General features: G+C 41.6%; 2 protein-coding genes across 13 annotated transcripts; both read right to left on the bottom strand.

The window, feature by feature from the left end:
- Nucleotides 1-86: 86 nt before the first annotated feature.
- On the bottom strand, nt 87-4,073 carry LOC6524523 (casein kinase I). Its single transcript, XM_002100344.3, has 4 exons — nt 3,712-4,073; nt 2,571-2,716; nt 1,727-2,501; nt 87-1,358 (listed from the first exon to the last, which is right to left on the bottom strand). Exons 2-4 carry the CDS (start codon nt 2,647-2,649, stop codon nt 1,199-1,201), a joined length of 1,014 nt encoding a protein of 337 aa, XP_002100380.1. The 5' UTR covers nt 2,650-2,716; nt 3,712-4,073; the 3' UTR covers nt 87-1,198.
- Nucleotides 4,074-4,561: 488 nt separating this feature from the next.
- On the bottom strand, nt 4,562-26,784 carry LOC6524521 (syntaxin-binding protein 5). Of its 12 annotated transcripts, none has more exons than XM_039376709.2 (24): nt 25,374-25,562; nt 24,407-24,454; nt 22,083-22,653; nt 21,701-21,798; nt 21,439-21,627; nt 21,181-21,315; nt 21,033-21,096; nt 20,636-20,843; nt 20,475-20,550; nt 20,096-20,250; nt 19,774-19,955; nt 19,228-19,710; nt 19,016-19,158; nt 17,454-17,631; nt 13,387-14,275; nt 6,661-6,777; nt 6,466-6,588; nt 6,278-6,397; nt 5,741-6,208; nt 5,498-5,606; nt 5,345-5,431; nt 5,183-5,278; nt 4,983-5,107; nt 4,562-4,916 (listed from the first exon to the last, which is right to left on the bottom strand). In XM_039376709.2, the coding sequence occupies exons 3-24, from the start codon at nt 22,203-22,205 to the stop codon at nt 4,660-4,662; spliced, it is 4,425 nt and encodes a 1,474-aa protein (XP_039232643.1). In that variant the 5' UTR covers nt 22,206-22,653; nt 24,407-24,454; nt 25,374-25,562; the 3' UTR covers nt 4,562-4,659. The 12 variants fall into 12 exon arrangements, 11 of the variants coding, with proteins under 11 accessions (XP_039232643.1, XP_039232646.1, XP_039232648.1 ...); XM_039376712.2 differs by having other exon boundaries at nt 25,431-25,542; XM_039376714.2 differs by lacking the exons at nt 24,407-24,454; nt 25,374-25,562 and adding an exon at nt 26,594-26,784.
- Between the last annotated feature and the right edge of the window lie 243 nt (nt 26,785-27,027).

Genomic DNA, 27,027 nt, shown 5'->3' with positions numbered 1-27,027 from the left:
TATTACAACAATAAATACATTTCACTGCACTTCTCTCCCTTTCGTATGCCCCATCTCTGTCTAATGCAGATGTGAACAGCTCCGAGTCGAAATTTAATTTCAACATATTTATTGATGTAATTCAAAAAATTAAATATAAGTTATATTTATAATTATTACGGCTTACTATGCAAAATTACTTTGCAGTTTTGCGATCTGTTTTTTTTTTTGTTGTTTTGTTTTCTTTCTTTCTAGCTTTCTTCATTATTATTATTATTATTATATTCTTGTTTTACTCTTGTTGCTGATTTCCCCCATCTCAGTTGGCTTTGCTTGGTTGTTTCTCCTCCGCATCCTCCACAATATTTTTTTGCTTGCTTTTCTCGGTGTGTTTTATTAATTTTTTTTTATTGTTTATTCTTGTTTGTTGTTGTTTTGTTTCTTATTTATTCCACTTTAATTAGTTATTGAGTTTTGTTTCGCTCGATTCATAATTAAGCATTGGATTCGATTTGACGTGAATCAAATGGGATATATGCATACATATATGGTGTTGTGTTTATTCGCTTACATATATACATATACATATATATAGGTTTAGTTTTATCAGCATTACTTCATTTTCTTCCTCCAACTTTACCAATATTATTTCTTGTAATTTATTAGGCTAAGTGTTGTTGATTTCTTTTCTTTTCTCTGCTCCCCCTTTTGGGGCAATGATGTTTGCTTTTTGAGTGGGTGTATGAAAGTGGGTGTTTGTGGGTGAGTGAGTGAGTGTTTGTGTGTGTTGTTTTGTTTGTGTGCGCGTGTGTGTTTGTTTGTTTGTGTGTGGATTGCGAATTGGTTTGAATCGAATTGATTTGCAATAATTTCGGTTTGTGTTACTATCGATCGCAGTGATTCACTCGTGAATCACATTTGCTGGGGTATCATTTTATATCGTTAATGTGTTGTTTACTTGTCTGCGCTGTTGCTGTGGCTTTTGCTTTTGCTTGCTGTTGTTCCTTATTTGTTTAGTATTGAATTTAAATTAATATTAAGAAACATCCAAACGCCCGCCTGCTGTTACTCAATCCTACGGTTGCGTTCGCTTCATGCTTCACATTTCCTCCGCTCCTTGCCGGGCCTTTCGCCCACATCATCCTCATTTACATCCACGCCTCCGTTTTCCTCTCCAGATGCACTACCCCCCCCCATTCATCTTCAAGCGATCCAGCTCTTAGTCCGCGATCAGGGGCTTGCCGTTCTGCTTCTCCTTGTCCTTGTCCAATTGCTCCAAGAGTATAGCTGGATTGGGTTGACCCTGGTGGGTCTTCTGCTTCAGCATTGTCCAGTCGTAGATGTAGTCATATTGATGGTTCAGCGTCCTGAACAGTATGCTGTAGCAAAGAGAAAGTTGCGGTTACATCATTCAGAATTAAAAAAAAAAGATATGATCTAAACACATATCGAATACAGCCTCCAAGTGATTATCATCACAAAAGCAATGTTTAGAGATTGCACATTATAAATTCATATAAATATCCGTACTTATAGACGCTGTAGAATACAATGATGAATGCTTCTAGCTCATGACAAATAGGATAATTTTTTTCTGGAACACATGACAGGTTTCTTGAAGAGAATAGGAAATCTAGAACCCAACACTTTATATTCTGTGTGCCTTATCATGCTCATCAGTCAGGTGTAATCTCAAGATTCGTATGCAATATAAAGAGGGGAAACCCCGAGCTTTAGTTGTACTCACCGGAACAATTGACGTAGGTACATGTAGTCTGGCTGCTCCTCGAAGCGCAGGCTACGACAATAGTTCAGATACATGGAGAACTCGGCCGGCGAGCCCTTGCAGAGGACCTCGATGGGCGTGGACATCTTCTTTTCGGAGATCTTCTCGTACTTCTGCTGCTTGGTGTTGGCCTTCATGCCTTGCCAGGGCAGTACGCCGCGATTGAAGTACATCATCACGTATCCAAGCGATTCCATGTCGTCACGCCGCGACTGCTCGATGCCCAGATGGGCGTTGATCGAGGCATAGCGGGCGGTGCCGGTGAGGTTCTTGTCCTCGCGGTAGACGATGTGATGACGCGTGTGCGGATCGCGGAACTTCTTGGCCAGTCCGAAATCGATTAGGAAGAGCTTGTTGCAGTGCCGACCGATGCCCATGAGAAAGTTGTCCGGCTTGATGTCGCGATGGATGAAGCACTTGAGATGGATGTACTCCAAGCGTCCGATCATCTGGTCGACCAGCATCAGCACCGTTTTGATCGTGAAATGGCGCGTACAAAAGTTGAATAGATCCTCCAGCGAGGGTCCCAGCAGATCCATGACCAGGGTATTGAAGTTCTTCTCCTTGCCATGGTGACGTATGCGTGGGAATCCCACGCCGCCGCTAAGGATGCGGTACAGCTTGGCCTCGTACAACAGCTGCGGATGGCGGGCGTGGGCGCTCTCCATCTTGATGGCCACCTCCTCGCCGCTCTGGATGCTCATGCCCAGATATATGTCGCCAAACGATCCGCTGCCTGTGAATTGTGTCCAGAGATTAGAGCAAGTTATGGGGGGTTGGGGTATAAACACACGGGGTCACTTACCAATCTTCCTGATCACTCTATATTTGCCACCGACGATTATCTCGGGGCGACTTTCCTTCAATATCCTCATCTTGTCCATCCTGGCTAACTGCTCCTCCGCCTAGGGGCTTCGCTTTAAAAACAGTTGTGGGCGTTTACTTGAAAAACTGCAGAGTTGGGAACATTATATGGTTTGTATATTGATTTAATGAAGGTCTTTATGATCAAGACGGCAATTATACACGAAACAATAATATAGTACTACAAATGGATCTATTACAATGCAAAAGCAGGTGGGGCGAATCCTAGAAAATGTAATCGTGTGCTGTTTAATATTTTCCAACCAAAGAAATAAAAACTGATTTGTATCTTCTTTGAAGTTGTTTCAAGTGTTTATGGGAAAGTTTTGGATAGTTGCCCTATCAAAAAGTCGCGACAATTTACAGACCAGCTGACATTTAACTAATATCACCAGAGCCTCTTTTTGCTGTCTTCCCTTTGCCTACACTTTCTTTTCCGCCTCTCTTTCTGCTCTGTGAAATTTGTTTTGCTTTTCTTTACCAGCTTGCACTTTACGTGTTTTTCTGCTGCTTTTCAGTGGACCAATCGATATGTCTGCATTATCGATTACACTTGATCCCTACATGAAGTGCGAATGTTGATGGAGGAGGGGTCAATTTTCCTTGTGGGAGGGGGACAGGTTGAAGGGAATTTCTAAATAAACACAGACAGGCAGACATCGATAAACGATATTTATTGGCGACAGGTACTGCTTCCTCTTCTTCCTTACCCCGTTGGAATGCATATTACACACACACACACTCATTGCTATGACGCACAACAACAAAAACAACAACGGCAGTCAATGCGATACACACACACGCACACAGCTGCAGTTGCACCTTACAAATGTTTTACACAAAAGAAAATTTCGAAGGCACACATATACACACACACACGCATGCAGAGTGTGAGAAGCACACCAACACATCGAAGCGCGCAGCGAGACACGCACACCGTTGAAGACCCATCACACTTGCACACACACACGCACACGTTTGCATATTTAGCACGCATTTGAAACTGGACGAAATGGGTGAAAAAATGATGGATCCTCGCGGAAATCAAACGGTCTGAGTTCACATTTGGGTTAATTTCTTACCAGCAGACGATAAAACGAACTAATTAATGCCCTGCTGCTTGGTTTTTCTCAAGGTTGGGGCTCTCTTTTACAAATATATTCGCTGCTTTTGCTCTGCTGCTTCTGCTGCTGCTGCTGGTGGAGAAAAAAAAACGGAACGGGGAAAATTTCGTCGCAGATCCGTTTTCGTTTTCTTTCGTCGTTTTCCGTATTTTCCCGTTCAGTTTATGAATTATTGCACGTATTCGCAGTTAGTTTTGTACGCGCACAAACGGAACAAAAAGAGAGGAAATATATGTATTTTATTAACTAAAATAAAATGGTAGATCCAGCAAAAATGCTTTTGCTTATATCGATAGGCCCCGATAGGTTCGAACAAACACTGCCACCTGATATCAAAGAACGATAGGCTCGGATAGGTATGAACGACCCGCGATAGTTCGCTACGGCACACTGAAAAACTATCAATTGGAATTGCCTTCGCGACTCGTCGGCGATTTCCAACACTGTTGCGCGCGGTAAATTCAAATGGGGAACTGGAAACACTTTTCACTCGTGTGCTGCTGTGACCTTCTAATCTGAAACTTAAGTCTAAACAGAGTTGTTTTGATATTAACCATTTTGGGTTAGCGCTAAAAATATATGAAACCAAACTAAATCAATAAATATAATACTTGTATTTCCCCTTAATGTGCATTAATTAATAAAAACACCACAGTGCCTGTTTTTTGGTCTATATATTTTTATTAAAAACAGTTTTTTTTGGTTGGTTTTTCTCTTTCAGTTTTTTTGTTTTTGTGAATTTTTGGTTTTTGTTGTTTTTTTTTTGTTGGTTTTTGGTTTTTGTAAATAACGTGACGACTTGAAAACAGAAATTAAATAAGTGTACTTTACTCGTAATGTAGTAGAAAGTGTTATAAAAGCAATATTACAATAACTGTGGTAGAATTGGCTCCTAAAATAGATATTTTACAACTGATACCACTTCTTGTCTTTATATTTAAGCATTAATTGATGCGCAGTGCCGCTGAAATCTTGAGCAGTGTTGGCCATGCGCTCGGCGCGCTCCTCCAGCAAATTTAGCTTCTCGCCACGCTCCATGGCCAGCTGGTGCGCCCGGCTGATCTCCGATGCGGCGGTGGAAGCCCTCTGGCCGAGCTGCTCCAAATTGGGGCCGGGTATGTGCCGTGCCACCGATCGAATCGGTTTCCCACTCTGCTCGCCAACTGCAGGAATTGAAATGGTATGGATTATTTACAAGATTGGATGGAAATGTTTGCCCAACTACTCACAAAGCTCCTCGCGATCCAGAAGTTTGGCGCCACCACCAAATAGACCCTTGAAGAAACCCTCCTTCGGCTGTTCGGGCATTTCGTGTACCGTATATAGTTCACCCATCATCTCCAAAATAAATTGACTTGAAAAGGGGGGAAGAAATACAAATTAATATGCCATGTATAAGATAAAATGATTTATGCTTGTTTTGGGTTACCAAAATTCCGATGATATCGTGAATTTTTGAATTTCGGTGGGCGATGCCATGTACAATCCATGACCTTTATGACTAAAGCAAAATATTTTTGATATTCTGTGGAAAGAAACAAGGTTTATAAAAACAATGGAAACAATAAGGATATATGTAATTATAACTTACTGAGTTGTATCTTCATGAACAATGATCTGTTGACCCCATATCGAAAGCATTGGATCCACAATTCCCTGTTTACATTTTGTTTGAAAACTGAGCAGACGATAAAACCATTAGAACTGAAAAAAGGTTTGAGTAGCTAACAAGTGTGCGGCTCACCTTAGTTCCATAAGTGGTAAGAAATCAGTATCCAATAACAGTTTTAGACTAGGAAGACTATGTACCATTAGATGGCCATTCGAAAGATAGGTTGCTAAGCAAGAGCCATCTGTAATGGAGTGAATGTTTACCAAACGTTACTATTCAAAGGTTCTTAAATAATAGAATTAAAATATATGCGATTAAGTCTACAAGGCGACCGCTGCATCGTTTACAACCAGCTTAAGTGCCCCTAAGAGTCACCTTTCATCGTGATAGTTTCTGCCTTGACTGCAAAATCCATTTCCGATAATTGTATGCGGTTGATGCAGCACTGGTTGGCGACATCGAAGACTTTTGTTTGCTTCTCGCTTGCGATAACGATGTATTGTCGATCGGTGAGAGTTTCCAGGCCGGTGCTCACACTTCCGCTGATGCCGCTGCTGCTGGCGCTGCTGCTGCTCATACCGCCGCCGCTGGTGACACCGCTTCCACCGCCACCGCCGCCGGCCGCTCCAACCGTCGATCCTGCTCCGGCCCCACCACCAGCACCACCACCACCGCTGCCAGCTGTCCCGCCGGCGGCTGCACCACCACCACCACCCGCCGCACCACCGACGGCAGCTCCTCCGCCTGCGGACGCACCACCCGCGACCGAAGTGTTTGATAATGTATTGGCAGTTGTCGGTGTGAATGTGGGACTGGTGCGGCTGCTGCTCTTTGTGGGTGTGCCTTTAAAGCATATGTACATAGGTATATGGATTAGTCAAAGTGGGTCAAATCAAACATGGTGGTGCTTACGATCCTTGTTGTCCCGCTTCTCGTCACGCCAGGTCTCAAACGTATAGGGTATGATCGAGCCGTATGAGTCTAAAAAAGACATGGAAGTTATGGATCCTTTGAGTCGTACCACGGGGCCACCTGAAAAACGGGGGATATTTGTGTTTTAATAATGAAATACGAATTCAAAATAATACCTATCTACTTACCATTTATTGTTATCAATACTGGCTGAGATTTGCGCACATCTCGCTCGGGCATCGTGATGAACAATGTCAGTATCGAACCGAAACTAGTTCCAATCCACAAAGTAGGAACAAGTGTCAAAATATCTAAATAAAAGCAATGTTTAATATATATGTATAACATAAATAATATATAAATATGTAAGATATATTTCTTACCATTTCGTTTTGCATAACTCTCGATAAAAGCTAAACAGGTAACAGATTCAGAGGAAGACATATCAATGCTGGACATTGACGATGATCTGGATCTTGAGAAAGTTCCATCCAATTTATCTGTAATTTATTCGGGTTTGGTTTGGGGAATCAGAAATTGGTTTTTGGTTTTTTTTTTTTTTTGGTTTTTGATGGGATTGTATGCCATAGATAGAAGAAAGAGATAAATAAACGAGTTACATTAAAATCGTTACATACGTTCATAAGTATTGTGAAAAGAGACAGGCGGATATAGAAATAGAGAGAGATAGAGTGATAAAGAGAAATAGAGATAGATAGATAGAGAGAGAGAGAGTAAAAGCGGCGGGCGGTAGTAGGCAAAACTATTGCTTAGATATTTAATCGAATTTTCTTTATTATCTAATTGCGATTGCGATTTTGCGCTGTTATTATTACTTTTTTTTTTTTGCTTTTTTTTAGCTGCACAACACTAAAGTACCGCTAGACTGCCTAATTGTTGTTAATTGATCTATGTGTGTTTTGCATGTGAATGTGTTCTTTAATGTTCTTTTCAGTCGCTCGCAGAATTTAAGTTTTTACATTTTAAATGTATATTTTTGCAAAGAAAAAGTTGACGTTTTCAGTTTACATTTAAAACTTGTGAAATCATTTATCAGCGATTAAGGAATGTTTTATTTTAACATTAGAAGAATGCAATTTATTAGATTTAAAAAAAAATACTTCAACTAAAACATTTATTATATAATATAATATAAACCTAAAACTGAACAGTTTTGGCATTTAGAATCTGTAACTGCGAGCGACTGTTAATTTGTAATATTTATTATTTTTTACTATTTTCCGAGTAACTTTTCCACGGAACTTTTCTAACTTTCTTGCTGTGAGTGCAATTTTGAAAGCAGCAGGCGACTTGACTAGGTAACGAAAAAAAATCTCAAAAAAATTACGAGTGAAAGTTGCTTGCATGTGTGCTTAGCTAGGCGTTTGTATGGATGTGTGTGTGCGTGTTAGTGTGCATGTGTGTGTGTGTGTGAGGACTATGCATAAGTTTAATTATTTTGCCAATACAAAATCAGATCTTGTTGTACTCTTTTCCAAATGTATCTTTATAGAAATCCGGTAAGTCTTATTCTTCATTTAGTTATTATGCATTTAGTTTCAAATGCAAGTACAAATACCGAGAGAGAAGATATATGTAGAGAGAGAGAGAGAGAGAGAGTGACACAGAGCGAAAGAGACAGACATAGTGGAAGACAGTGGCAAGAGGTAGAGGATAAAGTGAGATAGTAAGAGCAAGGAAAAAGAGACAGCGAGCAGAGAGCGAACGAGCGAGCGAGAAAGATCGAGAGAACATATTCATATGCACTGTTATAACTAGATTGTTTTCTAGGGCTATAGAAATACAGAGAGAGAGAGAGAGAGAGAGAAATAGAGCGAGCGAGCGAGCGAGCGAACGAGCGAGAAAAAGAGACAGACAGCTCCAGCCATCGCCCCCCTCACAAAAACCCCATGAAACAAAAGTATTCATATATACTGTAAACATAAATATAATCAAAACGGAAACGGAATATACCAAAAATTTCCAAAAATTGCAAATTCAACACGCACACACACACACACGCATACACACATACACACCAAAATACGCAGACAGACACGCACATATACAGAGAGGAAGGGGGCGGGGCCACAAGCAACGTGCATCGTCTGCTGTCCATATTCATGTGTGTGTGTGTGTGTGTTCTTGTGTGAGTGTGTGTTCGAGTGCGTGTGCGTTTGCTTGGTTGTGTGCGTATGCGGCGTGACCGTGTGTGTGCGCGAGAAAGAAAGAGACAGACAGAGACACAGTCGAACTTCTAAACTGCCATTGCCATTGCCATTGCTCTGTTGGAAACACTCGTTGGTCGCGATAGAGAAGTTCAACTGCATTTACAGTGTGTTTGTGTGTGTGGGTGGTACACTGGTAAAAAAAAATATATATATGCAATTTGTTGTTCATGACTAGAGGTGCAATCTGATTATTTGATTGGTTGCTGTTTAGGTCGTTTTTGCTGTTGTTGCTGTTATTGTTGTTGCTTGTATTGCTTGCTGTTATATTTTGGTGGTTGTTATTGTTGTTGTTATTGTTGTTGTAGTGGTTGCTGTTAGCTGTAGTTGTTGTTTACTGTAGTTGTGCTCTGTTGTGCTCCCACCTTGTGATTTGGACTTTTTTAGGGATTCGTACGATGTCACTGACTGCTGTTGCTGTATAACGGATGTTTGATGCGGATACGGATGCGGATGCGGATACGGATGCGGATGCGGATGCTGATATTGATGTTGTTGCGCACCTGCACCGCTAGCACCACCACCACCGCTTGAACCGCCGCCGCTGCCGCCGCCAGCACCACCAGCACCACCACCGCCGCACTCGCCGCCCCATGGATCACAAGACGCCTCAAAAGATTGCTGCTGCTGCTGCTGCTGCTGCGATTGCTGCTGTAGCTGCTGTAACTGATGCAACTGTTGCTGCGACACCTGTTGCTGCTGTTGCGGCTCAGCCGCACCACCAAATCCACCGCTAATCGCACTGCTAATACCACCAACACCAACACCGCCACTAGCAACACCCGCACCTGCATCGTCTGCACCGTAAATGGAGGATCCCGCCAATGTTGCTGCTCCCGCTGACGTCGATGTTGCATGATCACCAGGATCACCCATCGATTGTTGCTGCTGCTGCTGCTGTTGTTGTTGTTGCTGCTGCTGCTGCTGTTGCTGTAGCTGCTGCTGTTGTTGTTGCTGTAACTGCTGCAACTGCTGCTGCTGCTGCTGTTGCTGTTGCTGCTGCGTTGCTGCAGTTGCAACTCCGCTGCCGTTGATCTGATCAATTGCAAAATATACATAAACAATAATTGTGGGAGACATGGGAGAGAGAGATAGAGAGATTCACACACATAGTCAGAGATTGAGTGAGAGAGAGAGAGAGATAGATTGAAAGAAAGACAGAGAGAGAGAGAGACAGAGAGATAAATGCACTAAATGATTGAATGGCCATCTCTTTCACATTACGTTGATTTGGTTACTTTTTCGAGTTTTGTTTCCGTTTATTTTTGCAATTTCATCTGTTGTTCTATTTTTGTGCCGAGTGGTTGTGGTTGTGTGGGTGTGATCTGTGTTGGTGTGCGCGTTGGTGATGACAGTGTTGCATACTTTTCAGAGACACTCAACAAAAGAGTTAGCGAAACTAGTGTTCAAACAAGGACAAATTTCAGTGAGTTTATGTACAGTGAAGGCTGGCTAACTTTCAGCGTTGGATAATCAACTAAATCTAATTTTGATATTGTATTTATAAAGTTTAATTTGTAGCCTAGATGTTCGTAGTGCATTTAAGAATTATTAAACCGGTTTCTGTGCGTTTTTCTTTATTCCTAATAAAAGTGATTTCTTCTAATGAATTCGAATAATTGCCAATTAGCTGGAATATAGCAGCATAATTTGGTTTGTGTACTCTATTTCCTCTACAACTTAGCATTCAACGCCTTTCAATGATCATTTTTCTAATTGAACATTAAAAAAGTGTTACATATATACAACTAATTTTTATTTAAAAAAACAAATACAACTATTTTGTAAATAAAAAGCAATATAATGAATTACTCGTTTTACACCTTTGATTTGAAACTTTTTGTTTATTTGCTGTTGAAATTATATTGAAATCATAAACTTACTTTTCAACTTTATTAGGAAATCAGTCTTTTTAACTCGTTTCTTATTTGACACAAAGCTTTTCTAGGTGAGAAAAATTAAAGATACATAAGCATGAGTGTATTCAAATAAAATTAAAAACATAAGTGTATTTCGTCCTCACTAGCAAGCGATCACTGTAGTTTGGAGTGCGTGTTTTGTTATTCAATCAATTTACAGTGTGGTCCGCTGATCGTGAATCGTTTGTCGTTAATCGGTTCTTTTTATGGTGCATAACAATCAAGCGATAGGAATTTTGATTGGGATGTGACAAATACAAAGGCGTTTGATGACAATTTAATGTAGGTAAATCAGTAATCAGTAAGAGGTGCAAGTTATGTGTGTTTACACTTAATATTCCTTTATCGAATAATCGAGTATTCGATCACAACACAAATACGAGTACACAGCGAGAAACGGAGGCGTCGTTGCAGTGGTGGTGGGTGGGTGACATTGATTGACAGTGATAAACATAGGATACAATCAAAACACGAGAACACGATAATAATTATTGGGTGATCATAGCAAGAATAACATTTGATATAGAATACTTTGGAAAACATATGTATGTTATGATTTTGAAATGTAAGTACATAAAATACGAGCGAGCAGAGAGAGACAGAGAGAGAGAGAGGTTAGACAGATATATAGAGCGAATATAGGTTGGTGGGTCTCGGGTTAGAACGAGAGGTAGATAGACATGTGGTTATGCGGGCGTATAAATTGGCTGTTATAACATATGAATAATCGATATAAAAGTTTTGAATTATGTATATATGTATATATATATTATATATGTTGTAGCTTAGCTAATTGATCTCTCTCTTCATCGTTTTTGCAACATCTTGTTTTGGTTGGTATTGTAAATATGTACAAGTCAGATATTGTGAGGGTTGGGCAAAGCGCTAAGCAAAATTGAAAATGAAAATAAAGGTAACGGTAAATTTGCTTATCGATAGCCAAAACACACATTCAATGGAACAATCGAAACGAATATTATATTTGAATATAAACGTAGAAAAAATCGTAAAAATCGTAACGTAAGTTATCGATAGCCAGAGTCGGGGCCATCGATAGCAGAAAAAGACAACCCGGGGGCATTGGGACATCAGGACACTGGGGGGGTGGGGGATGGACCAAGAATCGGGACTGAGAATATCGATGGGAGCACAACGTTTGAGCTAAAGCTCGCTATCAAACTTTCTCAGCACGATGAGTTCAAATTGGCATCGATCAACAAATTGCAACCAGAAAACTGAGCAGACGGCACTTAAAGTGTAACCTCCTTGGGGAATGCTTACAGAATTTTCTTTCAGTGTCTTTGGCTGTGTGTGTGGTGTGAGTTCGAGTGGTGAACTTACAAACTAACACAGTTCACAGTGGCCAACGTACAACGATCAACATTTCATTTTTAGAATTTCGATTTTGATAACATTTTTCAAAATGCACTTTCTTTTTGCACATTGCATACATAGAGTGTGTGGTGTTATGATTTGGTGAATGTGGTTGTGATGTTCTGTTTGGCCTACAGCACCCGCTTTACATCGATTTCTTAGTCTAAAATGTATAAATATATCGTGTTTTCTTGCATACTGAGTAGTAAGTAATTTCAGAGCTTTATAGTTACATGTTGTATGTGGGTGTGATGGTGCTTGTTAGTGGTTGTGGTTCTTGGGTGTGTGTGTGTTTTTTTCAGTGACTCGTGAGTTGTGGCAGTGATGATGGTGGTGGTGGTTGTTAAATGATTTACCAAAGAACTTCCACACAATCACATACAGGCAGTTGTATTGCAGCTCTTCTGCATCCGATGCCTAGGTATTGAGGAGAAGAAGAAGCATAGATAAGAAATTTTTGGCAAAAATTTGTACTTTTTGTAAAGTTTTTGTTTTTGTTTTTGTTTTCTACATAGTTGTTGTAATTGATTGGGTTGGGTGCGTATGTGATTTTGTTGTCGGTTGCTGTTGTAATCGCATCACGTTGTTGTTGTAGATTGTTTTTCAGGTGTTTTTTTTTGTTTTTTTGGTTTTGTTTTATACATCATCATTTTATTGTCACGTTTTACTTGATTTTGGTTGTTGTTTAGATAAGCTAACTCTCTACAAAGTATGCTCTATACACAAAATGCAATTTTGGTTTTTGTTTCCATTTCAAAAATCAACAAAATAAAAGCATCATCGGAATTTTGATTATCGTTCAGTTCTCATCTCTAAATCCGATATTGGAATATGCACATTTCTAGCTGCTTTATTGATGGGTTCGGGGCTTTGGAAACAGGCGCTTGGACAATAGGGCGGGGGTGCTAAGTATACATTAGTATCTCATTTTGTTTGCTATTTTCTACAGCTTGCAGCAAACTAAAAGCAACGAAAAGCAAAGGCACAACACAAAACTGAAAGGAGAAAGTGAAAAACCCAAACAGTATCGACGACAGAACGCCGATGGTCGCGGAGGAGAGAAAAAGTGAGAAAGGACTGGGTGGGAGAAAGGGTTGAGAGAAACGAAGAGAAAGACGAAATCAGTTGCGACGTTGAGGGCAGATGTACTGCGTTTATGCGTTTCTTATAGATAGCTATTATAAGTATTGTCATGCAGTCCCTGGAAAAGCATATTTCAGGTCCCCGAACGTAAAAAACCAGACGTGCCTTACTCAAGAAACGTATATACGTAACGTATACGTAACTTTATAGTCCCTGTTCGGGCGCCACTGGCAACACACACTAACACCCGCGCATAAACGCAGTAGAATCCCAATAACGAGGACAAGATTTCAGTTGCGATTCGGACTCGTGATTTACAATCTGTCTGCCTGCCTTGCGACCACTCAGGAAAGAAGTCGCTCGCTCGCTCTGCACAGAAAAGGTTCTGTTTTTTTTTTAATGGTTAAATGGGATTAAACCTCTGCCGTTTGGATACTTAAGGCACTCTCTTGTTTGTTATTTTGGGTAAGATGGAGTGTGATCCTTTCGCTGGGGCCATACTTACGTATCTTCTTGCCTCCAGCGCCGCCTCCTCCAATTCCACCACTGGCACCGGCCACGCCTCCTCCACCGCCACCACCACCACCGCCCATCAGAGGTGAGACATCATTCTTGAGGTTTCGAGCACCGCCACGCGTATCTCGCGGCTGGTACTTAATGTTCGGTACGGATAGCAGTCGCTGATCGCGCGACTTCTCCTTGAACTTCTGACGGGCGGGCTTCAGTGGAGCTGGTGCATCCGCCAGTGGCAGGTTATTTGGCCGCTCCACCTCGATCCCAGCCGGCTGTTCAAAGTCCACACGACGAATGCCGCTGCTGCTGGCGCCCTCATCGGGTGAATCAGTGGTGGAGGAGCGAAATTTGCCACGCACTGCCGGCGATGGTGATGCAGCTGCTCCCGCATTGCCATGCGCCATATCGGCATCATCCAGGGACTCGTCCTCTTTGCCCTCGGGCGTTGCCTCCTCTTCGGTCGCCGGTGGCGTGGCGCCCTCGGGTGACACCTCCTTGGGCGTGTAGAAAATGGAGCTATTCTTTAGCGACTCCATATCGGTATTGACATTCAGGCCGCCAATCTTCATATTGACCTTCGATAATTGACGCTTCAAATTGAACGTTTTCCAGGACATGGACTTGCGTCTGTCCTGCAGCTCCTTGGGAGCCGCATCATCCCGCTGGGGACTCTTGGCCATCATGACCGCCGCCGATGCTGCCGCAGCCGCCGTTGCCGCCGCCGATCCGCTGAGCAGCGTTTCACGTGCACTATTCACCACCGGGTCCGGTGAACTGGGACGTGAGCTGGTTGCCGTCGCCACGCCATCGTGGGCCGTTGTTTCGCCGGCCTCCGGTACAAATTCAAGTGACGGACTATCCGGACTGGTCGTGTCGTTCAGCTAGATGAAGATCGGGATTTTTGAGGGGTAGGTTGCAGAGATTTAATTTTCGTTTTGCTTTCTGTTCGTTCAGGCAACAATAAGAAAAGTAGTAGTGGTCGGTATCGACGGACAAGGGAATTTTTTTTTTTGGGGGGGGGGAGACTTCATGGATATTAAGGGGTTAACATTCACTGCTTTTTTTTTTGGGTTACAGGGTGTTAATTTGTAGGTTTTTGTTTTGGTTTCTGTTTAATTTGTTCTCTTTTCTTTGATCAGCAAGCCCAAAAATGCAAAAATATAGCAGCAACAATTAAAGGCGAAAAGTTTATGTGGCGAGTTGGTTTTGAGGTGTATAATAGAAAAAATATGATATGATGTTGTATTGACAAAAGTGTTATTAACAGGGGATAATGAGTGAAACATCGTTGGTTATTATAAAATGGACACTTAATGATTTCCAAAATATAATTATACAGTTTTTTCTGTTGTGAATAAAAAGTTTATACATAGTACTGTAAGTTTGTGGCAGAAAAGACATCAGCTGCTAACTAACAAAATAGTTTTTGGTATTCACTCAAGTTCATAGAAAGTTCAAACGATTTGCGAAAGCCAAGTTTCCCATTGAGTGTATACGAATACGGCAGATTGAAGTAGGTCATGAAAAGCGGAAAAGCGGAAAAGTGAGAAATGAGTGCATGATAGGATGGGAAATAAATGTTGGCATGCTTTTGCAATGGATTGCGTTTCGCAGTTTTTCCCCCAAATAAATTTATACCACTCGTGGGGAATGGAAGCTGCGCATTCTTGTTGCTGCTTATTTGCATTTTTGGTTTGCTCCAGTTTTTGGGGGTATTTTTTTTTGGGGTATGTTGGGTATGTACTCTTTTTTTACAAGGATAAACAGAGCTTAAACGGGGTTATCAGGTTGCTAAGAGGGAGTTTGGGGGGGAAGGGGGTGGAGTATTGTATCAACAATTTACAATTTAAACTTGATTTTAACTTGATATGGATTCGTTTGGTTTTTCTTGCGGGTTAACAAACATCGGATGAGGGTTTAACTTTAGGCAACGACTTAGTTAGCTGATATACTTGGGGCGTATAGCAGTTTGATGCTAGGAGTGAGTGTGTGCAACACACACACACGCACACACACACCCACGCACACGTTCACATACGCATTGGCAAAACTCAAACACAAACACACACACGCACAGGCAATACAACGATTTTATTATTGGTTCGGATAGGTCTAGATTTAGAATTTAAAATGTGAAAAAAAATCAACTACGTTCAATTATCAATTCGAATTAGGTTAAAAAAATATGTATATCAAACATTGAATAATTTGTTAGCTGCATTGGTGGTGGTGGGTGGTTTGATTGTTGGTTATGTTACAAGACGTGTTCTCAGAAAAGGGGTGACAAAGTAAATAGATCACACACATACACTTCATCAATTGTTCAATCAATGAGTTTTGGTACACAAACACAGAGAAATATATATGTATAGAGAGAGAGAGGGAGACAGACATAGAGGCAGAGAGAGAGAGAGGAGGAGGAGAAACATATTTATGTTGTCGCTGTTGTTTATGTTGTTTCGATTGTAATTGTTTCTTGGGTGTTCGCTAGGCACTTATTGTTCAGGCAAAACTCAGATCAAATCAACTCAACTCAAATCGAACCGAACCGACTCGAAATCGATATTGAAATCGAACCGAATTGTATCGGAGGTAATCGAATAGGATTCATGAATTAGGATCGAATCGGTATCGAATCATACCACACATGTACATGTACAACAATCAAAGCGATCAATCGTGTCTATGCGATGGTCTTTGGCGTGGCAATCAAAACGGTTACACGAAAATAAAAGACACCAATCCAATCCATCCAAATCAATTAATTATTTATCATATCGTAGGCAAGCTTCGTGCAAAACACAAACAAACCAAAAAACATAAAAAAAACCAAACAATGATGTAAATATAGTTTTTAACATGCTGCATTTAGTAAACTAACTGAGAGACAGAGAGAGCTGTTAAACGGAGACAGAGATAGAGGTAGGAGAGAGAAAAGGATGGCCACACTTAACTTGACCGTAAAATAACCCAATTAAAGAATAAGGGATAGTCAGTTTGGGGCTGAGATCGAAATCGTTAGTTGAGGGTTCAGTTAAGAAATAACTATATGATCTTCAGTTAGAGAGGCATTATGGGCTGGAAAAGGGTTAGCTATAGTACATTGAAACAAATACTTGATAGCAACTACCAAGCTAAACTAAAGCTATAGTTTCATATCCTCTAGGATATTCAGCAAAACATTTTGGTTACATTTGCTTGCTTGCTTGCATGTGGGTGTGTGTATTTCTATATGGTCTGGGTTCTAAATACTGGTGAGTTATTCCATCGGATTAATTTAACAAAATGCCACAAAAATGCAATAAGGTGACAGCGAAACGGAGAGAGAGAGAGAGAGAGAGGAGATATATAGAGAGACAGAGAGAGCGATAGGTTAACTAAAGGGAAAACGAAAACAAAAAACACAAACCAAAACAAAAGTTTCATTGGCTACAATTTTTAAAAGTTAGCTCATACATACGAGTATGTTTAAATATATATATATATATAGAGATTATATAATGTATATATCAATTTGGTTTTTTTTTTTTTTGTTAGTATGTGATACGTAATTAAAATTTCGTTCGTTATGTAATAAGTAAATATCGGTATGCATATAAAGTTCAAATATGTATATGTAAGATGTTTAGAAAAATATTGAGTATGTAACATGTTCAAATGGGCACTTGTTGGTCGGCGTGAATAGTAGTATGGTAGTATCAGCATACATTTCGGTCTGTCTGTGTTCTCAGTGTTGCTGTGTTTCAATTCAATTCAAATCAATTGCGCATTCGAATGATCTGGTCTGTCTGTCTGTGTTGTTAGTGTGGCTGTGTGCCAATTCAAATCAATGGCGCATTTGAATTATATATGGTCTGTCTGTGTGTATTTTCGTTATGCATTCGAGTGTTTGCTTGTTTGTACGCGCGTTTCACTGCGATTCGGTTATAAAATTGGTCTCGGTGCCAGAGAGAGACAGAGAGACTTACTGACTGACTGACTGACTGACTGACTGACAGACAGACAGAGAGAGAGAGAGAGAGAGAGAGTGAGAGAGAGAAAGAGAGCGAGGGCACTTACCTGATCTGAGCTGGGCGATCGGCTTTGCTCCTCTTTGTTTTCAATACGTTTTGGACTTTTTGGTGTTCGCGAGTAAGGATCATGTGCGCCATACAGATCGGGGCATGCAACACTCAATAGGCAAATTTTTTGGATTATATCAATTATGACAAGTCCATATTCGGTACCATAAGCCATTCTAAAAACAGAAAATATTCATATATATTTCCAAAATCAACTGCATACAAATCAACGTCACAAAACAAATGCGAGGAATCTATTCGTCATCAGGATAAGAACTTAGTATTTCGATAATACAACGTATACCAAGTTAATACAGATATAAAAATCATAGTACGTAAAAATAGTTCCAAAAATATACAAAATAGCTGTCTCAAATACCAAAAATTTCAATAATTTAAGCTTTTCATTAAAAATTGCTACATATTATGCAATTAAGTTGTACTATTGTTTTACTCTATTCATTTATGGTATTTAGTAACAAAAATCTGCAATTAAATGTTTAAGATATTTAGAAAGTACTAAAAAACAAATGAGCATAAGAAGAGTGCTTGAGAAAAATAAATATAAAAGCAAACTACAGTGCTTAGCTAAAGTAAAATAATTGAAAAAAAATAGCAAAATACTAATTAGTACTAGTACGTAAACGAAACTGAAAAGCATATTAAGAAAAATAACCAAAAAAAAAAAAAGAAACAATATTAAATACCGAAACACAAATACGAAACCCTTGAAATCGAAAACTGAAAGACAAATGAATTATTTTGATGCGCATCATCACTCTCACACACGCGCACACACCAGGCACTAAAATACGAATCCGTCCGGTTTCGAGTCAGTCATGAGTACGTCGCTTTAAGGCCTTTTAGGCGGAGGATTTGGGGAATCGGTTTTCAGATCCGGAAAGGCAAAAGGTTCTGTCCAGAACTTCTTCTTTGCTTGCTTGTAATTAGCAAGAGACGTTGATTTGGTTTCTTTCGGTCTGCTTGCAACTGTTGCATACTACGGAATACACAACGCAAACAAATTCAACAAAAGCGGTGCACCTTGGGGGCGGGGCAGAGGCGTAGGCGGGTGGAGAGGGCAGGTTGGGGGGCGTGGCAGGGGTTATGAGGTTTTCTGGGCGGGCTTGAACACTCGTCGAGCGTTCGCGGCTACGTCTCAGGCGCTTTTCTCAGAGAACGTCATGCATATACGAATACAAACTAGACTACGGTCTAAGTAAATGTTTTTTTTTTTTGGTTTCTTTTTTTTTTTTTGGGGCTGGGTTCAGGGAGCTAGTTTCTTTTAAGTCCGCTTTCCTGTGTCCTTTGTCTGGTGGGTAGTTGGGTGGCTTTGCTCTGGGCTGGTTGTTGTTGGCGGCTGGGAGCTGCTTGGGGCTTTTGGTGGTGGTGTGTGTACGTGTGTGGCTGGATCGATGGGCAGATGGATCGCTGGATGATCGGATGGATTGAAGCGAGTGTCTCGGGGATGATGGGATTAATGGGATGAACAGTTGGCTGGCTGGCTGGCTGGATGGATGGATGGATGGTTGGATGGGTGGCAGCAGCTGCGCTACTTACAGGCCGTAACTGGAGCTGATGCACAGCGAGGTGACCTGCACGTTCCGGCGATTGGGTCCGGTGGTGAGGCAGACCAGCTGCGACTGGAAGCCCGGCGGCTTGCGTTGCGCCCCAAAGCGCACCTTCAGCGAACACTCGGCCGTCTGTAATAAGTATGTGTGTATGTAAGCGGGGAATTTTGGTAAGGAACAACATTCAGAAGCTATCATTACCTTATCCGAATCACTCGACTCAGCCTTCTGCACTTGATGGCCCGTTAGAAAATCGCATTCGGGACTCGTCCCATAAATGTCATCAAAATTCTCATAGAGTATGGGTATCTCCAGCACCAGCACCTCCGACGTGGACTCCACTTTGCGGAACTTGAAGAGCATCACCTGTCCCATGGCGCCGGCCACACACAGGCGTCGCGACTCCGAGCAAAGGAAGATGAGGTGCACCGCCAGCGGATTATCGCTTTCCGGATGCGAGTGGGCGACGTGGGAGCGCGGCTTCTCGAACATCTTGGCTGTCTTCAGCTTATAGAGGATCTGCAGCGTGCCGGCACCGGAGTCCCAGAACTTGAGGCTGCCGTCCTGGTGTCCGGTGATCACGATCTCCGAATAGCTGCACGACGCCGGCGACCACTCGCCACCGGATATCGGCCATTCGCGCTCCGAGAAGCAGCTCTTTTTACTTGTCGTTGTGCGACCAACCTTAAATCACAAGATTAATTCCAATCAATAAAAGACTTGTGGGGGTGGGTAAGCAAAACTCACTGAATAGAAAGCAGGAACCAAATCCGATGGGCAATCGGTTAAATATGTGCAACATGTAACAGGTGATTCGTGTAAGTCCATTGGATAAGGCGATTCAAAACATGGAAAACCGGGTGTTAATAAGTCTATTAATACTAAGTCGTATTGCAACAGCACGGCAATAGCATACGGCTCCTGGGTCTCTGTAAAGGCAACCAAAAATCAAGTAAGTAAATCATTTCATAATACATAACCGATGGATTTACAATCACACAAATACCAACGAGTCTAGAGAATACAATCACAGTTTCTTAAAATGTTATATATATAGTTTATAACATACCGCAGGGCCAGGGATTCTCGCAGAGTGTTATGAAATCGCAAACGGCGTGCTCCATCTCCAGCACCGTGGTGGCCTTGCCCACCATCACCGTGATGCAGTTGGACTTGGAGCCCTTCTCCGAGGGCATGCCGCCCGAGAAAATGGTGAAGGTTTCCCTGCGGCAAATAAACGAAAAGATTATATATATATATTAAATGAGTCAATATGTCATTATTCATTTGTTTTATCGGCAATGAGCAATAAACAGTGAGTTTTATTATTGAAATATTATTGTAAAATTGCTTTATGTTTATTACTCCAGAAATAGAGATAACGCCATAGATTGTTCAGCTATCTCCGTGTAATATAAACAAATGATTTGGGAGTGCTTCCTACTCACCCAGTTGCGCTGGACTTCAAGTCAACTTTATAAATCGGTTTGCATTTCTCCGCATTGCCATCCTTGTTGATTTTAGCTGAAGGCACACACAAACCGAATCAAATACATATATAATTAGTATAATATATATATATATATATATAATTAGCGATGCAACTTACCATGCGGACAGACCTGCGACTGCGGCTTAGCCTGCGGCTTCGTGGGCCAGGAGCAAATGGAGCCATCCGTGTGCGAGGACACAAAATACTTGCCCTCGTAGTGCCAGGCCAGGGACTTGACGGCCTCGGCCGCCTGCCATCGCAATTCAGCGCATTTCGCCTTCAGATCCCACAGCACAAGCAGCCCGCACTCAAATGCAATAAGCAACTGCGCGAAAGAAAGCTCATCAGTCATCAAATATAATGAGATTTATTAGTACTGAGGGCAGGACCACAAAAGAAGACATCTGTTCTTTATGAAAAATTTAATGAAACCATCTTTATACTTTGGTTATTAATCTGTTAACTTTACTTAATGGCTTCTTGAGTGATTTCCTCATCTATGGAAATTACTTACCTTGTTTGCATCCAATGGATTATCACATAACGCAATCACAGCACCTGGATGACTAGTTCTAACCCTGCAATTGGTTTAATGATAGGTTAGCTCATGATTAGTATTTAATATGGTGGATTGAGGTCACCAAGGGAATAATTGGACTTACACTTCAATTGCTTTATTCCAGTTAATAATATAACCACTAAGTGCAAATGTATCTATGTGAACAACGTGTATGTTTCCCTTCTCGGTGCCCACGTACAGCCATTTGCTGCCCACAGGCAGGTGTATGCAAGTCACGCTGCAAGAGAGATGGAGATTATGTCATCAGGGGATATACATATGTACATATGTTGAAATATGTTGCGAATTAATAAGACCTTTAACTAACTTTAATGAAGTGACTTAATGAACTTGAACGTACCGCTCCCTCTGAAATTTCAGACTCTGCACAATGCGCGGTGTCTTTTGGCGAATGCTCCACAAGTGAATGGTGTCATCGGCGGTGACGGTGACCAAGGCGCCCTCGTTGACCAGGAACTGGGCAAAGAGCACGGCGCACTCGGATTCGCCCTCGTGTTTGGCATGGGCATCGACGCCAGGTCGTCCCAAACTGCATTTCAATGCATATAAAAGAGATGCGATTAATATACATATGTAATTACTTGTATGCAAGTAACACTTACATGCGAATGTAGCCCGATTTGTCGCCAATCGCTAGTAGCTTTTGTACTGGATCGAAGGCGAAGGATGTGGGCGAGTATGGAAAGCCATGGCGAAAGGTCTGCGATAAAGGGAATAGATTGAATAGATTAATATACACAAACTATTATTATACGAACTGATTTGTATATAAAGATTAATCTTACTAACTCGCATGCACATCTAATGTGTGTGTCGCATGTGTGACATCGGTTATAGCCGCGTGTGTCTTATGATAGATTCAAATCATTACAGCTACCAAATAAAACACCCGCTAGCTGCAACAGATGCCTTTCGATTAAATGCACTATCAACTTGTATTACACCTATCGTATATACGAGTACATATGTATGTGTTGTGCTTACTTTCTTTAACGTAAAGTGATCGGCCTTGAGTTGCTCCTGGATCTCCTGCTCCTGTCGTGTGGCTTGGGGCTGAACGCTTTGTCGAAATCCATCTAGAACTCCTTTAAATGTGAACTTTTTCATTTTTGTAACATGAGTCGTCCTCGTGCTCCGGCTGCTCTGCTATCCACAGTTATGCGATGGGGGCTGCTCTGTTCTGCTCTCGCCCAAGGAGTAATGGTTTGCCAAATAGTTGGGTGCACAGAGTGTGGTGGCGGCGGCGGCGGATAGTGGCCAGTGGCCAGTGGATAGAGTGTATGGTGGTTTAGCGGGAAGGTAGTGCCGGGGTTGGGATGGGGGAGGTGATGATCCTGGTCCGAGGAGAACCGAAAAGTGTGGGGATTGGCTTCTTCCTCTGCCCCAGGCGATTCACTCCCACGAGTCCTTGGTAGATTTTTCTCGTTATACTCTTAGACACTGGTAGAGCTGTGCGTAATCGAAGCCAGAGGAGCAAGTGCTGCTCTGAGCTCGTCCTTGTTGTTTGGTTTACTTTTGAGATGTGAAACTAGGTTAACAGTAGTCGAAATATTTGCTGCAACGAGGGAGGGAATGGGAAAAGGACATCAAATTAAAGCGGATGGAAACAAGTTGAGAGCTTCAATTACAATATGTTCTACACTGTGTTCTGTATCCTAAGTGCTCCCTGAGGTCCTCTTACACGCACCATACATTTTTGGTCAAGTTTTGTTCCTATTGCATGGTATACATGGTTTTTTTTTTTTGTAAAAGGTTACACAAATCTCTAGTGGTTTGAAATCACTTGCGAAGGTGTTTAAAAGTAGGCAAATCTGCAGCTTTCAAATATTTTGTTGCATACTTGTGGGCATTTTTGCTTAATCTTCCAGCTGTTTAACATTTAACACACTTTTTTTTATGTTGATTTGAAAGACGACCTAAATCACAAAACTTGTTGAAATTGAGTGAAAATATGCCTCCTTTTTTTGGGTTTCTCTTGGTCTCGCGGAAGATTTGGTGTCCCAAGATTTGCATTGAAACGGAAACGGAAATAACGAACTGCCCATTTAGATATCGATAACAGCTGTGTATAGTGTGGATTGTTAGAATTAAATCGTTTTTTTTTACGTTCGCTTTGCTTTGTTTTCTTCGCTCTCTTCGATTTCTTTTGTTTTTCTTTTTTGTATCGCCTGGCCTGGGGGATTACATAAACCTTGATTTCTATTCAGCCTTTTGACAATGGCACACGTAGATTAATTAAAAGCCATCCAAGCTCCCCTCTCCCCCCCCGCTGAGTGTGCGAGCGGGATGGCGCGAATGAAAGAGAATCAATCTGTATAACGGGATATTGCGATTGCAAAGGCGGATGTTGAATGTTAAGCGATTGTTTGATGTTAATTGAAAATCGTTGCTGACACATTATGTTGCACAACGGGGGCAGGTTGCTTGAAATGCGGGGGAGGGGGTGAGGGGTTGGCGGATATACTATATGGGAATATGGGTTGCCTATATATGCACTTTTTGATGGCACACAAATCGATTTTTTCGCACACTCGCACATTGCAAATGTCGTGTGTTGTTCAACTGCTACTCGGTATTCCTCCTTTTTTTTTGTGCTGTGTGTGTGTGTGTGTGTGTGTATATTCTTGTTCTGTTTTCGTTCCATCATTTCTCTTGCCTCTTTTTGTTGCTATTTTTGCTGTCGCTATTTCGTTCTTATTTTTTTGCAGCTTGTTTTATTCGCAATTGTTTACGCTTTGACAAACATACATACACGTGAGCACAAGGACATACATACACATATGGGTCGCCAGGACGAAATGCGCGCAACAGTGGGGCGAATAAAGCGAAGAAGAGTGGGTGGAGAAGGACAAGCAAATCGTTGGCATACTTTGAATTTAATTCCCGCAAACAAACATTGCAGAGGGGCTGGCTTGCGGGTGGGGGAGGTGTTGGAAAGAGACAGAGAGAGAGAGCGAGCAATATGTAGGGTGGCGCCTGCAGGACAACAGGAGGTGTGACTGTGTGCGTGTGTCTGTTGATAATGACAGTGTGCTGTCCCCCTTCCACTCGTCCTAATGATGATTAAAATGCCATTGCTTTAGAGTAGAGGAGACTGCGAGTGGGTTTCGACAGGGAGAGAGTGCGAGCGAGATGGAGTCGCAGGATGCTGCCCAAATCTGTGTATGTATGTATATGTATGTTCGGCAGCTTCTATCTCGCTTCTACTCATTGCTCTGTGTGTGTGTGTGTATGTGTGTATAGATAACCTCGATTTACAGATTTTTCACACACATAGGCACTGCTTGGCCCTGCTTGTTGCTACTCACATGTTAGCTACATCTTCTTCTTATGCTCCTGCTGCAGCTTCTTCTTCACTTAAACATAAAAAAAAAAAATTAATTTTTTTTCAAATTATTTAAAGGATCATCGATAGTTTAATATGCATACAATGCACTGTGCTTTTCACACATCGACTTTTACGCCTATACACACACACAGTCACTGAATGAGCGCGCTTTTTGCAATTGCCTTTTAGTTTTTAGCTTTAGTTTTTTCACACTTTTGACTTTACAATTTTTTTTTGAAATGTTCAATATATTTTCGTGGCTTTCCGTTACAAGGGGAGAATAGGAAATATGCTAGTGCTTGGCTGGTCAGTTGTCGACTGAGCTGCTGCTGCTTTTACTGCTTCTACTGTCTCTACTGCTGCTGCTGCAAAATTGAGAACGAGAGCGCCAACAAAGAGGAGCTAACGATGCTGCTTTCTAGGATTCTCAACGTATGTTAGTATATGCGTGAGTATTACACGTACACACACACATTCTAACACACTGACTCTCACTCGCACTGCTTGCAATTTATGCTGATTGGAAATGTAACGGAATCAATCGCTGCTCCGCTTTTTGTTTAGCCTACTTCAAGGCGTTCGTCGTTGAATTTCCCTCGTTTTAATGGCACAAAAAAATCTCGGTTAGCTCCTGTTTATCCGTGCGCTTGTTTGTGTGTGTGTGTGTGTGTGTGTGTCGGTGCGCTTGTGTGTGTATGGCCAGCTGCCATGTGAGCGACTATTGCGCAGGCTTACGCTATTTCGCCCCCAAAAAACGTTTTTCGCGTACACGCTGGATGTCCTGCAACAACAACAAAAGCAATGGCTTGGGCAAAAACAATGCAAAATGTTTTGCGCGCGCGGTCACATGACACGAGTTACACACACACACACACATGCAGGCCAGTACAGCACACATACAACTGTAAAATTTGTTGAGGCAGCGCAGGAGCAGCACACACACATACCAATACAGCGTTTTAAAATTTGTTTCTTTTAAATTGTAGCTTTTGCTGTAGATTTACATGGCGAAAACATCTGGAACAGATTTTTCTTTATTTATAGATATTTTGCAAATTTTTTATATAGATTTTGGCTTATTGTTTGTGGATTCTTTTTTAGGATTTGGGGGAAAAATCAACGCGTGCAAGCGCGTTGAATGCTCTACAGCGAAAAACTGAAACTGGCAGCGTTTCCGCGCAGTTTCCACGACACGTGTTATACATACACGGAGGAGTACACACACACACAAACACACTGGCACGTCCTGAATATCCTGGTTATATGGTTATGCAAAGCACCAACGAGTCGGTATGGTTGTCGCTGGCTTTGATTTCGGTTTGTTGGCCCAATGCGTTGGCAACCCTGACCGAGGTTTTCCCTTGCTTTAACCAGGAATCGATACTTGTTAGGAGGCGAAGCTCCCCAAATTGCTTTTTTTTTTCTTTTTTTTTTGTTTTTTTGTTGGGAGAAAGCAAAGTAATAAATCCCACATGCGAGTACATACTAAAAAATGTAATCTGCTAAAATGTAAATACTGGCATACTCTCACAATTCATAGGTCCTCTCGCTCTAACGCACAATGGTCGTGTGGAATTTTGCATGGTAATGGTAATGAGTTATGTGCCGTTATGCTTTATCCTTCTTGTGTGCGAGCCCATTATCAATAACTCAGCAAAGTAGGCAATAAAAAGGAGCTCCGAGCGAGATGGTTGGGTTGAGTGGAGGGAGGGAGGGGGGGGGGGAGCACTCTTGCGTCATGTTGGTAATGTTAATGTAGTCCAATAAGAAACTTGTTGGCAGGAGAACAAGAACAAGAACAGTAAAGATAGAACAGTGACTTTCGCTGCTCTGATAAGAATCTGCTTGGGAGAGCAAAGCGAGCGAAAGGGAGCGAGTGGATGGGAGAAGGGCGAGTGCAAATGATTCATCTGGAGCAGCAATAACAACCTAACGGTGATGTGATGGTTGATATTGAAAAGCAAATGCAAACATGTTGTCATTCCAATTTGCATTTTACACACACACAAACACACAAGCACACACACATATGCATAACACATAACATCATCGCAGCAGCAGTAGCAGCAACGAAAACAAAAACAACAGCAACAATAACACATTCCGCAACACAACCACCCACTAAATACCAAGCAAACCCCCCCGCAAACCATTAAACCCCGCCCACCTGTTTCATGGCGATTCACTCCGCTGTTGAACTTTTGTGGCGCTTAACCAATCCAATTGGATTGGCGAACCGAATCAGATCAGATCGACACGGGGGCGATAAACAAAAAACACAACGCAATGTTTAAACAAAAAGCACGACAAAACAAACGACAATTTCTCAAAATGTTGTCTCAACTGTTAGAGCTGTGAAAACTTCGACGACTGGGCGCCATCGATGAATACTTAACTTGGCTATAATCGATATCGCTGTTATCGATATTCTCCCGCGCAGTGTGACCAGCTGAGTAAAACCAAAATATACCATTCACTATTTAGGGTATTCCCCGTTAAATTGAATTGAGTTAACCGCAAAATTTGAACGGAAATAGTTTAAGTACGATGCTTAAACTATAATCACAATTAATCATAGTCCAAGAATAAAAATGGTTAGTT

Source organism: Drosophila yakuba, chromosome X (assembly GCF_016746365.2).
Source record: "Drosophila yakuba strain Tai18E2 chromosome X, Prin_Dyak_Tai18E2_2.1, whole genome shotgun sequence".
NCBI classification, from domain to species: Eukaryota; Metazoa; Arthropoda; class Insecta; order Diptera; family Drosophilidae; genus Drosophila; species Drosophila yakuba.
This window is presented reverse-complemented; position numbering and strand designations above follow the sequence as displayed.